We start from the raw sequence: 15596 nt of genomic DNA on the forward strand, positions 1-15596 counted from the left end.
CGACCACGACCTCGACCACGGTCATGACCCCTTCCACGCCCACGATCTGTCCTAGGAGCGGCGGCGGGCTCTTCCTTCACAACCTGTGAGGCAGCTGCGAGAGAGGGCGAGGAGAATGCGCACCTTTTTAACATCTCTGTTTGCAACGGGTGCTATGTGAGACGATACCGACTGGGAAATGAGGGATGCAACGTACTCACTCCTTGAGCCTCCGTGCTGGGAGGGTGGGCACGAACCTGAGTTTTCCCCGCGCGTTCACCCTCGTTACGTCGTCTTCCCTTTTCGCCATGCTCGCGATGGCTTTGGATTTAGATAGTCCTGGTGCATCAGACATGGTTGCCCGCCCAGTGATGAATTTAGCTGGTGGTAACTCATACGAACGCCAAAGTCGGGACGAGGCGGCTCGATGATCGTAAGGATCTGCCCGGTCGATAAGATAATTTTTCTGCTCATCTGAGCCACCCGCTTCAAGCTTTTGTTTCCCTCTTGTGTCTATACTCCTTCTCTCGCAACCATCTCATATCAGCCAGGATGTCGGAGCCTGCCCACCAGCATATGACCTACAATGACATCCATAACCTCATCCGCGCTGCCGCGCAGAAAATATCTGACTTCCAGCCCGACATGCTCATTGCCATTGGTGCGTATGATCTCTTCTGAATGACAAGATGACAATCTCTCATGCTCGCTCTCACGCAGGCGGAGGGCGAGTTGTGTGTCCTAGGTATATATATGATGATGTCTGACTCGAACCTCCCCACGCAGCGGATTCTTCCCCGCGCGTGTGCTGGTGTGTTTCTGACCTTACATGTTTATGGGTCTCTCTGATAAGTCAGGTTATCCTTGTAGCGCACCTTTCTCAAAAACAATGTGACCAAGAGAAACATTCCCATCCACGCCATTGGCCTATCACTCTACGAATCCCTCCCCGGAACAACTGCTGAGCAGATTGGAAATGAAGTTGTGCGGACGCAATGGCTGTAGGCATTACTCGATCTGGCTACTTTGAACGTGACTCAGTGATACCGTATGTATTTCAGAGGTCCAGAATCCGGAAAGTTTCTACTTGGCAGAAGAGCTCTAATTGTGGTGCGTGTCTCACCTGGTCTCTGCCGATCCCGGACCCGCATCACGATTTAAAACCCTCAGGATGAAGTTGACGATTCGCGCAAGACCCTCCAGTGAGTCCCGCCTCTAATTCGTCTTAGTTATTGTATATATTCACCGTACCGTAGCTATGCGGTGGCCGAATTACAGAAGGACGTAGAACGAGAACTTGAGGCCCTTCCCGAGGCTGAGCGGGGGACCAACAGAACACAGTTTGCAGTGTTCGTTGTCCACAACAAGCTCAAGCCGAAGCTGGGCGAGCTCCCACCACAAATACCGTAAGTTGACATGGGATCATAGTTTGATGCTGGATAGCCATATAAACCGAACACGTTCCATGCGCCATTCAGATACTACGTCGGCGCTGAGGTCGAGGACGTATGGTGAGTGCTCCATTACCCGGTTCAATCAGTCGAGCTGAATCTCCGGACTGTGATAGGCTGGATTATCCGTGGGAAGCAGTGTGAGTGTAGCTTCACATGTTCTGATTGGTCATGTCGGCTAATGTCTGTTCGCTCATGGGTCACCTTGGATCAGCGATATCGAAGAGCACGACCGCCTCGCACTTGCAGAACGGGAGCGGTAGAGGCCTGTGCTGCCAACACACGGGGGAGAATTTGGGAGTGGAAGTTAGACATACTTTTAGTGTTTTTTGCACGCAATGTACAGAACTGAAAGTTCGCCAGTGCGACGGAGACGGCGAGGGACACGACGTTCGTGTTATGGTTCTGGTTGTTTGAGTCGGGCGTCACGCATTTTATGTGCTAGTCCGGACTGGGGCCGCGAATGAGTTTGCCACGCTTGTTCCCTCCTGTCTTCCCGAAGGCTGGTCCTGGTTCCTCTTGATCCACCAGTATAAAGCGGCCTATTGCGCTCGTTGGCTGCTCCCGCTTCACGGCACTCCTTGCGTGGCCCACTGGCACTGTCTGCCGACTACGCTTTCGCTCGCACCGCGTCCGCGAGTGATATCGCGTTGACTCGAGCCTTGAACTCCGAAGCATCCTGTTGGTTTCGGCATTCGCTCCCGTCCAAACTGTCGCTGGCTTGTTTTGCTGAAACATCTTTCAAGCAATGGAAGGCATAGAAGATATCGAGTACGAGGGTTTGGACCCCAATGCGGGTCTCGCTGTACGTGATTTGTACTTTGCCCTGCGCATTGAAGGATGCTCATGAAATTTGCACCTCAGGTGAATATGATGGCAGGTGCATTGGTAAGTTGTGACGCTGTTTCATACCAAGTATCAATCCCTCTCAGTGGGTTTGCACAACGAGGAAGGTGCTGATAATGGTTTTTTCAGGCAGGTATCACAGAGCATGCGGTCATGTTCCCCGTTGATAGCATAAAAGTCAGTTATTTCGCAATTTACCAGTTTTTCACGCTGACAAGCGGATGCGACTCCACTTTTTAATCGATTTGACAGACACGAATGCAAGTATTTGCGACGTCACCATCGGCGGTGTACACCGGCATCGGGAATGCGTTCACACGGATATCATCCACGGAGGGTATGAGAGCACTATGGCGGGGTGTTTCCTCAGTGATTATGGGCGCGGGGCCAGCACATGCGGTACATTTTGGGACGTATGAGGCTTTCAAGGAGTTGGCAGGAGGAAATGATTCAAGTAATCGGAATCAATGGATTGCGACATGTAAGTTTATGCATCTTGTCCTCTCAACCGTGTATCATCTCACCTGGATCGCTCATAATTCTTCTTTCGTTACAGCGTTTGCAGGAGCATCAGCCACTATCGCGAGTGACGCGCTCATGAATCCTTTTGACGGTAAGATCTTTACTTAGCCCACAGCGATTGCCCTTCCAACCCGAGATCGTTGCTTACAGTGATCAAGCAACGGATGCAGGTCCACCAGTCTGAGTTCCGCTCCGCCATCACCTGCGCGCGCACAGTCTACGCGACTGAGGGCCTCTCCGCGTTCTACGTATCATACCCCACTACGCTGACGATGACTGTCCCTTTCACGGCTGTGCAGTTCACGACGTACGAGCAGATTAAGACGCTGTTGAACCCATCCGGTGTATACTCGCCCGCGTCCCACATCATCGCGGGTGGCCTGGCAGGTGGTGTTGCGGGCGCTGTAACGACGCCGCTAGACGTGGCAAAGACGCTGCTGCAGACGAGGGGCACATCGAAAGATCCGGAAATTCGGAATTCGAGGGGAATGATGGACGCATTCAGAATCATTTGGGCAAGGGATGGGTGGAAGGGCTTTACGCGTGGACTCGCGCCACGAGTACTGACGTTCATGCCGAGTAATGCACTTTGCTGGCTATCCTACGAGTTCTTCAGTGAGTGATTCCTTTTCGTCTTGACACTGCTAGTTTCTGACTGGCGACCTGTGCGTTTATTCAGAGGCTGCGATACGAGAGGACTGACAAGCATTACTACTATATTAATATCATTTGCTGGATGTTCTGTTCGTGGGATCCATGATATTTCTATCTGCGAACATCGTCATACCTGGCTGAGACGATTGTCTGTTCGGCGGAATCCACACATTACACGTGTGGTAAGTACAAAATATTATCTGTATAGAACCCCAGAAGTTTCGCATTGTTGCTATCACCGCTATTACGCATTGTTCATGTGGATTTTGCAGTTACACCTTATGCTCGTAGACGGTAAAAATCCAATCGTGAAGTCCACTATTATAAAGGAGTTTGGACGCCATTATTGAAATATAGTGTTTGTTTTGTTCCGGATCATATCATCGCTGTGCAGGGATCGCCGCAGAAAAGTCAAAGCGTCCGCACAAACTTCACGTAGTATTTGAATGGACATTCCGGTCAATATGCGTAACAAATAACAATGGCATTGCGATAATATACACATGCAACGTTATATGGACAGCATGAGAATAATATACAAACCGCAATGTTCAGACAGCAACCATACTCTAACCCCATCCTTGACGAAACGACCTCACATGTAGAACTCCGGTTTACGTGACGTGATTCCGTACTCTGCAAGCGCAGCACTTAGATCTTCCATCATCAAAGTCGTCTTAGTTTTGTCCTGTGGAAAGGAAACATCCGTCAGCACTCATGAATGTCACTAAGCATGGGCACTTGCCCTAGCCGAAGCGGGCCCCAAGGGCTGGTTCGTACGAGCACGTCCCCCTGCGTTGGCTCGTATCCGTGCGTGCTGGTACGCATCCGCTGCGATATCCGAGACGAACTTCTGCGCTGCTAGCGATAGGAGTCGCTTTCTGTGGGAGTGAAAACAATCAACGTCCACTACCTAGATCACAGAAGGTCTACGTACAACCGCACGTCATCACACTCAAAGCCTACTCTCTGTAGATAGTAATCCGTGACCTCGTTGGGTATCTGAGGACAAGACACGGGTCAACACCGCGCGCATTATCCACGCTTCCGTCTCCCTGCAACAAGACACACTTCCACCCTCAGCACCTAGAACGTACCAATGGCTCATATTCATCCAACATGAGAAGGAACTCGGTCAGTGTCCTGTCCTTCCGCGCTTCCTCTGCTGCCTGGCGGGACGAAGGCTGCGTCTGGGACTGGCCGGACGTGCTTGCGATCTGAGAGAGGTCGGGGGTCTGCGGTTGCGGCGCTGGAGCCCGAGCCGCGGTGGGTGTGGGTGTATTGTAGGCGGTTGGGGTGGATTCTGGATACGGTGTCGACATTGTGGACGGCGGTCTGCAGCTCAGATGCAGGCAGCGTGGTGAACAAGATGCTATATGCACGAACGAGCGAGCGGCACCAGCCGCGTCACGAGCGTCGGAGTTGGTCGCGGTTGCCTGGGAATTTTCGCCAGCGTATAAATTGTCCACAGCCCCGTCCGGTTCACCGTACTGCACTTTCACTGTTGTCGACACTCGGTGCTTGCGATGGTAGATTCTCTGAAGCTGTGTTTGGATGAGGTTTATGCCAGTGAGTATTCAGCGCGTTCTCCCTTTTGTCTTCTCTTGTATTACTTTTATATGATGTTTGAGGCATTTGGCTTTAGTAGGGTTTTCCCTGCATTGCAGAACACTAACTCAGCTACCTTCGGGCTGATTGCTTTGGCAAGCAGTTCGTTTAATCTGACCCTTCTTTCATTGTTTGCCATTTGATCAAGGAGCTATGTACTGATATGCACTGACAGGCAGCAGGGTTAGAAGAGACGGGGCGGACGAGTAAAATATATTCTGTGTAAAATTGTGTAAAGTTACGTCTGAATATATGCTCAAGGATTATACCTAGTCAAATGGGTTCTTCCAGGCTTCTCCAGAAGAATAGCTTCTGGAGCATACGATTCAGATGATTTTTTAGATAGCTGTTGATGCTGTTTCGAACGAGTGAAGACATCAAGACACAGTACGCAACTTGACATTTTGTTTTACATGTGCAAACGGGTGCATTCTCATGTCCTGAATTTCAGTAATATGGTGACAAGTGCTACTTGCCATTTCCTTGCTGTTCTATCACAACTTTTATAACTTTTACACTACCTTCTCTACACCAGCTGGCAGCTGGTACCCTCCTTGACGGCGCACCTGGTGATGAAAGAGACATGAACCCAGCAGGTCAGAGCAGATCATCCATGGAGTTCACCTCATCAAATGTGTCCATCAGGAGGAGACTCTTGTCGTGTCCCCATAGGTCGCTCTCCAGTTTCCCATCCCTCACGCATTTGGCGACTTCATCCGCCTCATAGTACCAGCCTCCACCAACATACTCGAAGACACGTTTTTCCTCGCGCACGACATTGCCACTGCCTGGCTTGTCAAAGTATTGTACCGTGAGCGTCGACGGCTTGAAGATGGGTGTACCAATAATGATGTTGCCGTTTTGGTAACGAATTGTCGCGCCAAACTGCGCGGTGGGGATGGTCATGCTGCAGCTGAGGATCGCCTGCGCGCGCAGCGCCGATGTGAAGTTCACCGTCCAGCTCGTACTGCTATCAACGCCGGTGATGGGACTCTTCACCATGGAAGCACTAATGCTAGTGGGCAATGCCTTCTTGTTTGATGGATGTTCGTAAAGAGCCAGTACTGTCTGTTGATCGGGTTTGTGGTCAGACAGTTTATTTTTGGATGTGATTGTGATAGTATGATTGACCACGTACCCAGATCATCGGGTATGGTCCCCTAACATGCAGCGAGCGTTCAGCATTCGATTTTGCTATATTTTGGTGACTCACAAATCGAGCAGTGCACCTCCGCCCAAGTAGGGATCAAGCATTCTGTGAGTCTGCGGAAGCGCTGCGGAGAATCCCATCAATTAGATGCTTGCATGGTACAAAATGAATCATACTCTCTGGCTGGAAGTCGTGCGAGAGATCCGCGTGCAGCACCACCGGGTCACCGAGGGCACCTTCCTCCGCAAGTCTCTTCACCTCCTTTGTGAGCGGCTGAAAGCGCGTCCACATCGCTTCCATAAAGAAGAGCTTCTTTTCCTTCGCGACGGAGAGGAGGTGTCGCAGCTCAGCCGCATTAGAAGTAGTCGCCTTCTCGCAGAGCACATGTTTGCCAGCGAGCAGTGCGGCGAGCGCGTTGTCATAATGTTGTGTGTGAGGAGAGCCTAGACAGGTATAGATCGAGATATCTGTGGTACAGCTGGCATTCCAAACTCACCAATGTAGATAGCATCGACTTCCTATCATATCATGATCAATACTGATAACGGTACAAAAGAAGTAAGCGTACATTGTCAGCGTACACCTCCTCATATGTACCGTATGCCTTGATGGCTGCACCGGAACCGTACGCAGTGATGAAATCTTGCGCCCGTTGCACATTACCATTACGAGAGCCGACAGCGATGACCTTGTGGGCGACGTCTGTAGTGTCGCGCCTGAATAGATGTTGAGGCATATCAGGCCATCAGGACACATATAGAGACATTTTCTTCATACGTAGCAGGATTAATCAAACAATCCTATATGATGTACTTAGTTCGGATGTGAACATGCAAGGAGGGCAAGCGTATGCTAACCTTAACGAACTCCATGGCAATTCTTCCGGTGGAAACCACACCCCAACGCAGCACGAATGGTTGAGTGAACGCCATGCTGTACAGATATCAAGCACAAAGAATCGTGTTTGAATCCATCTCACGCACGACGCGGGATTTTATAGCAGAGAATCTAGGCAATCAGAGTATCAGCACCTCGGCGACCCGTCGGAAGTTCTGGTGGTGAACAGTATGTCATAACGCAAGGACCGGCCCGCGGTGCCGGTGGTACACAACGACTGCGACCAACGCTATCGAACGGTATCGATGATTATAAGCAAACAGGAGAAGGTACGTCGCTTCGATATCACCTATTCCTTGTTATCGTCCGCGCGGAGACGACGATCACATGCTCTACACGATTCTACGCCCCTCACGCCAATGTCCGTAGCGTCTCCTTGACCGCACTGCGCTCGCTCAACAGCGCAAGCAGCTGCCATCGACGGTCATTCATATCACGATCCTTCAACGGGATGTCATCTTCGTACGTGTCGTTGTCGCCCAGAGCCATCCGCATAGCTGCCGCCGACTTGTTCGGAAGCACCGCGGGAGATAAGGTGAACAGGGCATCAAATGAGGATGCGGAAAGAATGTAGTTGTTGCTCGTTCGTGACGATGTACGGATAGAGGTAATTGCATGTGAGGTGGACGTGAGTGCTAGCGCTTGGCTAATAAGCTGCTTCAACTTCGCCTGCGGCATATATGAGCGCCTGGGACGTATACAGAGGACAACGTGCGCACCTCGAACGCTAGCATCATTAAAGAAGATACGACCTTTGAAGGTGCGCTAAGGTTATGCTGCGCTGAGATCAGTGTAATGCGGTCCGAAATATGTTGTAAAGTAAAGCCGCGTGACACTGACGCAAGATGCAGAGGTAGTCGAGTTCCGGGTGGATCTGCGTCGCGTCAGCAAAAGCAAGGGAACTAGCAACACACAATGACGCACCTCCTCGTTCAGAAAGAACTTGCATCCCTCGCTCGGCGGCGATCTCGTCCCTGTATTGGGAGGGTGCGTCCAACGGCCCAGCGCAAGACTCGAGATGTCTCACCCGGTCTCGCTCCCGCCTCCCCAGACTCACAGTCCATTTCTTCAACCGATTTGATCTAAGTGTGATCGTGTCTGTACTGTCAGATCCCTGGTATGGTAGCGTGCGGCGGCGTTTGCGGGGTGGTGGCTTAGGAACGTCTGGAGGTGGAGTCGGAGGTGCAAGATGTGCTGAGGTATCAAACAACGATACAATTAAGGAGTTATGTAGTTGAACTAAGGGAAAATGGTCGCAATAAGTCCGAGTTGAACGACCTATCTAAAATATAGCACACCGAGATGTGTGGTATCCAAGAGGTCCTTGATCTGCTCATCAAATTCTGTGCGCGATATTCGCGCGGCCAAGTATTCTTTTAAAATTTCCCAGTATGTGGGGGCCTTCGAGCCAAGAGCTGTGACTAGCTGGTGTCTGGTTATGCTCGTCGATGGCAACGACATACCGCCGAGTGGGCTGTTAAGTACAAGTTGGATACTGGTCAGTGGCGGAGCAGCGCGTGGCTCAAAACTGGCTGACTAAGCTTCGAAATGAGCGCCCCATATAGAGTTACCCCGCTTCTCGATTCCGCAGAGTTCGTCTCAGACTCTCAGCCCTTCACTACACCATCCGCTCGCAATCGCATGTCTTTATTACTAGCTGTAATAAATTCCATATAAAGACTCCCCAACTGCCCTTGGATCGAATTGTAGTCGCTGTTTGACGAGCTTCGCGACTGAACACTTCGTATCAGCACCCCGGGCTTATGAGCGCTGAGCGGCCAGTAACATCAAAAGCGAGAGGGATATGTCGATACTAGTGTGTTCGTTTGTGTTGGTAATCATGATGGTTTACTTATGCTGTCACTTAGTAAAACAGAGAGAGGTTGTTTTGCTGGAGACGCGTGCAAGTTCTTGCATGGTGAATCCGAGCAGCTGACACCCTATGACAAGAGCAAGATCTGCCGATATTTCATGGCAGGGTACTGTCGCCGTGGCGACAAGTGCTGGTTCAAGCATGCTTCTACAAAATCCCCCTCCGAATTTATCTCTGTAGACACAGCCGGTGAAGAGGGAAATCATCTGTGCTCCATTTGCTACGAGAAGCCGATCACGTATGGGTTGCTTGGTATGTCACGGAACTATGTCGTATATCGTTGACTAACGAATGCTACTCAGATGGATGTAGTCACGTTTTCTGTCTGCAGGTACCATTATTTCGCCTTTGACGATAGATTGTCCTCACCTATAAATTTTCAGTGTATACAGGAATGGCGCGATCGCAAGGGGAAGTCCGATGATATTGTCTTCTCTGGTGTCCTAAAGCAATGTCCGCTCTGTCGCATCCAATCGCGATTCGTCACTCCTTCAAGCCAATTCTACCCCGACGGACATCCCGGCAAGCTTGCTACTATAGAAAGATACAAAGCAAGTATGGCAAGGGTACCATGTCGGTAGGGATTGTGGTTATTAGTGCCTTCACTAGCGCCTATTGACGAGAGACTCTGCCATAGATTTTTCCAGCAATCTTCGCCTTCCAATCGCTCTTGTCCGTTTGGCAAAGACTGTTTCTATCAACATCTCAATCAGGATGGGACACCCTACACTTTCTCCCATGGTGTTGAACATCGCGCGAACGTAAGATCCCTTTCCCCTGATTTAGTTCATACGGCTAATTTAAACTATAGTCATCGGGCATGTGGGAATTTTTTGACTATTCACCAGATGAACTTGAAGCTCGTAGCCCTTCTGGTGTCCCACCTTCCCGTCGCAATATAAATACAAGGCTGGCGTTTCTGGCCGCTTCTCTCCAGGAATTTTTGAACCGCACTGCGAATGATGGACAGGTATCCGATACGGATTCGTCAACCCCATCAACACCCGAAGTGGACAGATCGGTTACGGAGGCCATGGTGGAAAGCCTGGTACGTCACTTATCCGTTTGTGTGCGGCCCTCTTTGAATTATCTCTGATAGATCGATTCGTTCGTGGGGCCTTTCTCGTAGGTGGGCTTTCTCAACATGCGAATCAGCAGCGAAGATGAAGAAGTGACGGCCATGCCTGACGAACATGGGATAAGCATCGCGGTATCTTCTATTGCGCAGGCACCTCTAGATGATGATGTGACAGAGTCGAGATCGTTGTCCGCCGTAGTGCCGGCAGTGGATGTGGACATGACGAACCATACACCACAATCATCTGGGAATCGACTTTCGTTCAGCCCACATTCACGCTTTAGTACTGTTGTCCCGAGACGCAATCTTCCCTCCGATGAACTGTCTTTGGACGATCTCCGACAAGTACCGATGACAGTGGACGTTCAGCAAGCTGGCGATATCGAAGCGCAATCGGACAGTCCGGATAAAATTATAGCCCAGACTCAAGAGGTTCGGGACAGCGAAGACCTTCTAAATACCAGTGTTGCAATCAATGAGGGCAATGTCAATCGGGTGTCGTCACAGATTCTTCAAGACCAGGAGAAAGTCGTATCTCTTGATGTCGAGGTTTTGCAAGATGCAGACCCACCTTTTCTTACAGATGGTCGGGGAAGAGTTGTTTGGAGCAATGCTGTGTCCGGACGCCAACGCGACAGTCATCGTGGACGATCTCGAACGTCGTCTGGCGTGTTACCTCAAAGCAGCCGAGTTCGTCACCCAGCGGCTATGCAGGCAGATTCGGAGGAGCATTCATTTGACTTTGTCACCGACGGCCGGGGTCGAGTAGTTTCTACTGGGACGGATATCGTGCAAAATGCAACGCCTGAGTCACCACTTGGTGCCGGAAGGGAGGTGGCTGATCAAGAGGAGAGGAATGACGACTGTTCCACGCGAGAAGATGGAGGGCGATCCCTCGGTCGCATCTCGAAGTTTCGGGTGCACTGAGCGAGGGGAATGGAACATATGATGGTGGAGGTGGACAAGTTGTATAGTGCAAAGCTACGGTGTATTTAAACGTCTAAATGTACTACTGGTGATGGTTCCTGTCCGGACACAGTCAATATAACGGCTGGTTTGAGTTGGACTTGTTTGATTGTGTTCAGCTCCGAGGCCTCCTTTATTGAGATTGTCCTCCTGAGTCCATTCTATGAGTCTATTGAAATGTTTGCCTATGGGAGATAAGAGGCCTCCTGAGGTTCGGGTAGATAGTGTCGCGGCGGTATTACGTGGGCATCGAGATTGCATCATTTCCATCGTCGATTCCGGATTGGGCGAGTATGTTTGGTCTGGCATATACCTGCCCCATTCCAGCCACTTCAGTATGTAATTATCTACCGCATCCTCCTAACCGATACTTTGCTCCAGCGCGTTATCTTTGCCCATTTCCACCGATACGCTCCTGCCTGACCACCTTACTACCACAGACAGCCTTTTCACCCATAACAGTGACAGTCATCGAACTTAAAAGCGCTCATCCACCTTTGAACGATGGCTACAGCCATCCCGAACGGCCAGTCGTCAAAATCTAACCCCCGGGCCTCGAGAATCGATGACGAAGATCACGGGGGTGACCCAAAGAAGAATGGACGTGGGGAGTCGTCGTCTCCACAGCCTTCCCCCGTTGAGTCTTCCGGTGACAGAGTTAGAGGGCGATCGCGCACGCGAACAACACCGCGTACTCGCTCCCATGATAATCTGCGGCGGCGGTAAGTGATCTCATTACTCCATGATACCAAGACTCATGGCAGAGTCATAGAGGTTACCATACCCTCATGTCGTCGTTCGGGAAGGCGTTCCATGTGGAGAAACGTTGGAAGCTAATCCGTGAAATGGGTTCAGGTGCGTATGGATATGTAATGTAAGTCTGCCCAGCATCCTATGATCGAGATTCGCCTTTACCGACGATATTTTCCTCTAGCTCTGCCGCAGACGAAATCTCTGGAGAGCCGGTCGCCATCAAGATGGTCTCTCGTGCGGCAGAGAAGATTTCACTTGCGAAGAGGGCGCTACGAGAAATAACGCTCCTCAGACATTTTAATCATGAAAACATTACAGGTCTCATTGATGTCGACTGCACGCCCGATTTGAGTGAAATGCGCGTCTCTTATTTGTCACCTTTGAGCGCGAGCTGATTATGCCTATAGATATATTTTTATGGAGGTCAGTATGATGTCTCATGAATGACACGTGCGCTCATCATTTCTCCATTGTCGTGTTTTAAGCCAATGGAAGGTCCGTCTCTGACCATTCTGCTCCATTTGTATATTCAACAATCTTCCTATAGCTGATCTGTACCAAGTCATCAAGTCAGGTCAGAATCTTACCACAGAGCATGTCCAATACTTTGTTTACCAGATTCTTCGAGGTTCAGTATGTTTCTTCGCATTATGCCCGTCTGACCACTCAATATGCACGTCCAATAGGGATGAAATATATCCATTCCGCGTCCGTCGTGCATCGCGACCTCAAACCGGGAAATCTTCTCGTGAACGCAGACTGCGAGCTTAAGATCTGCGACTTCGGCTTGAGTAGGGGGTTTGAATCAAAATTAGACGAGAATCCTACGATCATGACGGAGTATGTAGCGACGCGATGGTATCGCGCACCAGAGATTATGCTTGCATTTAGGCGAGTCTTCTACCTCAGCTGGGCGAGTCTAATGATTGACACCCGTATGTCTGAAGGGGTTACAATACTGCTAGTTTGTATCCGGTTGTTCTCGCGTGCCCTGGTACTGATACTTTCTGTTATAGTTGACGTCTGGTCAGTGGGGTGTATCTTTGCCGAGTTGATGCTCGGCAGACCTCTATTCAAAGGAAAGGAGTGAGTCAACCAATCGTGCGCATTTGCCACAAACTGATATTCGGTCCTGTTTCCAGCTACGGTTAGCTTATATTACCTTTCCTGTGCCCTATTATCAGTGTTCTTACTATTGACAGTGGACCAATTGAACAAGATCCTCGAGATGCTGGGTAAGTGAGGTCCTTGATTACTTTGGATGAATCTTACAACCCTTTGATACAGGAACCCCAGATGAGGAGGTCGTTCAGCGGATGGCCAGCCAAAAGGCAAGTCCTTAATGCCAAGATAAGCACCTGGTTGATAAATGTGTTCCAGGCTCAGGCGTATATTAAATCTTTGCCTCATAAAAAGACAGTACCTTTCTCAGACATCTTACCACTCGTCGATCATCAAGGTCCGCGGAATACCTGTTCATGCAGGACTTTATTGATTTATACATGCCGTTAGCTGTTGATCTTCTCACCAAGATGCTCGCTTTTGATCCCTCATCCCGGATTACGGTTGCGCAAGCATTGGAACACCCATTTCTCTCTTCTTACCACGATGATACCGACGAACCTGATTGCCCGGAGAAGTTCAAGCGATGGCATACCCTCGAAGCCCTCGAGACACTCGAGGAATACAAGGAAGCGCTGCTACATGAGATTGAAGATTACAGGCGAGAGGTACGGACAGTCGCTGTCGAACTTCCTACGAGTGGCCGCAGCTCTCCCACTCGCGATACCGAGCGAAGACTGGCAGAGATTCGAGAAATGGCAGAGCACTTACAGCCCCCATCTGAATCAGTGTTCTTCCCGTCTCCAGAAATATCATACCAAGCACCTCCAGAAATGCGCAGAACAGAGAGCTTCGAAACCCGGCTAGGGGAGAGGCAGCCAGATGAGCAAGTCCTTGAAGTGGAACGTGTCGATCCGGTCGTGGTGTACGCGCGACGCTCTAGCATGTTCACCCTCTCCCGGACGAACTCGACGTACTCAGCGCACTCGACGTCGCAGCTACGGCAGCAAACGCTATCGCCGACGGAATTGGGAGTATCGAATGCGCAGGGCGGCTCGAGCACTGTCGTATTTCCCACCCAGGATTACGTCGTGCCTGCGCGGTCGCGGACGGCGTCGATGTTTAGCAGTGACGGTACCCGCAAATTGTTGCGTACACTCTCCACAGTGTCGATTTACGAGAGTGGTGAGGGCCTTGCCGGGGGATTGGCCGACATTGCCCCCATAGGGCGATATATCGTAGAACGGGATGAAGCGCTGCCATCAGAGATGCCACAGGAGCTTGACTCACCGCCGCAAATCAGGATGAAAGAAAAGCGAAAGTCACAACCTTTACAAGCCGAGGCGAAGAACGGTGCGCCGGAGTAGAAATGCATAACGAGAGATACACTACGCTGCTTACCTTAGATGATCTAGATGTACAGGTAGATGTACAAGGCAGCGCCGGGCGCCGCACTTGTAAATTCTTCATCAGTCCGACTGCAAGTATACGAGATACATGTCGGATATACATATGTATCGATACATGATTGCATAGACAAGATGATGTATAAGCTTGAGTTGAATTGAGATCCCAAATTAGTCTCCTAGTTTCTGCTTGATTTCTAGAGGAACGTCAGCCCAAACACTGAGACATCTAATGAGGTACTGACTATCAATGATGCCTAAATACGCCGTGCCTGCTGGACTGTCGGGATACTCGTCCAGGAAGCTAATACCATAATCCGCGCTCTTTCCTATACGAGGGTCGAGCGGCACAGCACCCAAGAAGTCCACGCCCATGTCCTGCGCAAGTCTCCGTCCGCCGCCTGTGCTCGGCTTGAAGATCTGCGACTCGTTTCTACAACTCGGGCATACAAAGCCAGACATGTTCTCCACTAGTCCAAGTACATTGATGCCAACCTTCTTGCAAAAGTCTATTTCACGCCGCACGTCTTGCAGCGCAACCTCTTGCGGGGTGGTGATGACAACAGCGCCGTCAATGCCGCTCTCCTTGAGGTATTGTACGACGCTGAGGTGTTCGTCGGATGTGCCGGGCGGCGTGTCAATAACGAGGTAGTCGAGCTCGCCCCAGTCCACATCCTTGAGGAACTGTGATATGAGCCCGTTCTTCTTTGGCCCGCGCCACATGACTGCATCCGTTGATGAGGGAAGCATGAAACCGACCGACATGACGCCGAGGTTATCCTGAACGTACACGGGCGACCAGCCGGAAGACGAAGAGTGGACCTGCTCAGTCGCGATGCCGAGGATAGTGGGAATGGATGGGCCGCATATATCTACGTCCATGATACCAGTCTAACGTGACGGGTCAAACTAAGGTAGTCGCGTGTCAAGGAAGACTGGTACCTGTAGGTGTTCGTCTGCTGCGAATGCCCAGCCAAGTTGGGCGGTGAAAGTGGACTTGCCGACCCCGCCCTTTCCAGAAAGGACCAAAATCTTGCGCTTCACGGTAGACATACGCTGGCGGATGAGAGGCAGTGCCGGATCTGGGCCTTTTGTCTGGCCCGATGCGCAAATTTCTTGATTCGCGCAGCCGGCGCAGGCATCCGCCTTGCCCGCAAGCTCGGACTCGGTACCCTGAAGCGCGATTAATGGATGGAGCCAAATAGATCTGATAACGTACTGGGCAGTGTTCTGGGGCATTTGACGGGACTGAGAGAGGATCTGGTACGGGAGCAGCCTGCTGCAGAGCGATCATGTTGGAGGAAGCAGAGCAGAGCAAGCGCGACCGTGATCCAGTCGATTGCGTAGTAAA

General features: G+C 50.7%; 9 protein-coding genes across 9 annotated transcripts; 4 read left to right on the forward strand and 5 right to left on the reverse strand.

Annotated features, from left to right (window-relative positions):
* Window positions 1-51: 51 nt before the first annotated feature.
* FIBRA_04536 (uncharacterized protein) lies at window positions 52-334 on the reverse strand (the record flags this gene model as incomplete). The annotated part of the gene is made up of 2 exons (XM_012326330.1): window positions 52-136; window positions 201-334. The coding sequence occupies 2 exons, from the start codon at window positions 332-334 to the stop codon at window positions 52-54; spliced, it is 219 nt and encodes a 72-aa protein (XP_012181720.1).
* Window positions 335-531: 197 nt separating this feature from the next.
* FIBRA_04537 (uncharacterized protein) lies at window positions 532-1693 on the forward strand (the record flags this gene model as incomplete). Its single annotated transcript, XM_012326331.1, has 10 exons — window positions 532-640; window positions 700-724; window positions 766-790; window positions 850-980; window positions 1041-1089; window positions 1150-1181; window positions 1236-1385; window positions 1458-1490; window positions 1547-1570; window positions 1645-1693. 10 exons carry the CDS (start codon window positions 532-534, stop codon window positions 1691-1693), a joined length of 627 nt encoding a protein of 208 aa, XP_012181721.1.
* A 485-nt stretch (window positions 1694-2178) lies between these two features.
* Window positions 2179-3500, forward strand: FIBRA_04538 (uncharacterized protein; the record flags this gene model as incomplete). The annotated part of the gene is made up of 7 exons (XM_012326332.1): window positions 2179-2235; window positions 2295-2318; window positions 2406-2453; window positions 2529-2757; window positions 2833-2889; window positions 2949-3413; window positions 3478-3500. 7 exons carry the CDS (start codon window positions 2179-2181, stop codon window positions 3498-3500), a joined length of 903 nt encoding a protein of 300 aa, XP_012181722.1.
* A 679-nt stretch (window positions 3501-4179) lies between these two features.
* FIBRA_04539 (uncharacterized protein) lies at window positions 4180-4774 on the reverse strand (the record flags this gene model as incomplete). Its single annotated transcript, XM_012326333.1, has 3 exons — window positions 4180-4333; window positions 4390-4454; window positions 4550-4774. 3 exons carry the CDS (start codon window positions 4772-4774, stop codon window positions 4180-4182), a joined length of 444 nt encoding a protein of 147 aa, XP_012181723.1.
* A 798-nt stretch (window positions 4775-5572) lies between these two features.
* Window positions 5573-7142, reverse strand: FIBRA_04540 (uncharacterized protein; the record flags this gene model as incomplete). Its single annotated transcript, XM_012326334.1, has 9 exons — window positions 5573-5626; window positions 5685-6128; window positions 6199-6220; window positions 6274-6334; window positions 6387-6653; window positions 6707-6728; window positions 6779-6926; window positions 6988-7010; window positions 7068-7142. 9 exons carry the CDS (start codon window positions 7140-7142, stop codon window positions 5573-5575), a joined length of 1116 nt encoding a protein of 371 aa, XP_012181724.1.
* A 316-nt stretch (window positions 7143-7458) lies between these two features.
* On the reverse strand, window positions 7459-8568 carry FIBRA_04541 (uncharacterized protein; the record flags this gene model as incomplete). The annotated part of the gene is made up of 4 exons (XM_012326335.1): window positions 7459-7776; window positions 7827-7981; window positions 8032-8346; window positions 8406-8568. The coding sequence occupies 4 exons, from the start codon at window positions 8566-8568 to the stop codon at window positions 7459-7461; spliced, it is 951 nt and encodes a 316-aa protein (XP_012181725.1).
* A 510-nt stretch (window positions 8569-9078) lies between these two features.
* Window positions 9079-10985, forward strand: FIBRA_04542 (uncharacterized protein; the record flags this gene model as incomplete). The annotated part of the gene is made up of 7 exons (XM_012326336.1): window positions 9079-9232; window positions 9283-9311; window positions 9373-9557; window positions 9618-9741; window positions 9792-10028; window positions 10080-10105; window positions 10136-10985. The coding sequence occupies 7 exons, from the start codon at window positions 9079-9081 to the stop codon at window positions 10983-10985; spliced, it is 1605 nt and encodes a 534-aa protein (XP_012181726.1).
* Window positions 10986-11528: 543 nt separating this feature from the next.
* FIBRA_04543 (uncharacterized protein) lies at window positions 11529-14206 on the forward strand (the record flags this gene model as incomplete). Its single annotated transcript, XM_012326337.1, has 12 exons — window positions 11529-11746; window positions 11797-11898; window positions 11959-12128; window positions 12185-12200; window positions 12263-12272; window positions 12325-12741; window positions 12794-12803; window positions 12843-12863; window positions 12920-13012; window positions 13065-13081; window positions 13158-13236; window positions 13290-14206. The coding sequence occupies 12 exons, from the start codon at window positions 11529-11531 to the stop codon at window positions 14204-14206; spliced, it is 2070 nt and encodes a 689-aa protein (XP_012181727.1).
* A 210-nt stretch (window positions 14207-14416) lies between these two features.
* On the reverse strand, window positions 14417-15539 carry FIBRA_04544 (uncharacterized protein; the record flags this gene model as incomplete). Its single annotated transcript, XM_012326338.1, has 4 exons — window positions 14417-14442; window positions 14491-15136; window positions 15188-15418; window positions 15465-15539. The coding sequence occupies 4 exons, from the start codon at window positions 15537-15539 to the stop codon at window positions 14417-14419; spliced, it is 978 nt and encodes a 325-aa protein (XP_012181728.1).
* Window positions 15540-15596: the final 57 nt, after the last annotated feature.

The sequence above is a fragment of the Fibroporia radiculosa genome, assembly GCF_000313525.1.
Source record: "Fibroporia radiculosa TFFH 294 genomic supercontigs, scaffold3170, whole genome shotgun sequence".
In the NCBI taxonomy this organism is placed as follows: domain Eukaryota; kingdom Fungi; phylum Basidiomycota; class Agaricomycetes; order Polyporales; family Fibroporiaceae; genus Fibroporia; species Fibroporia radiculosa.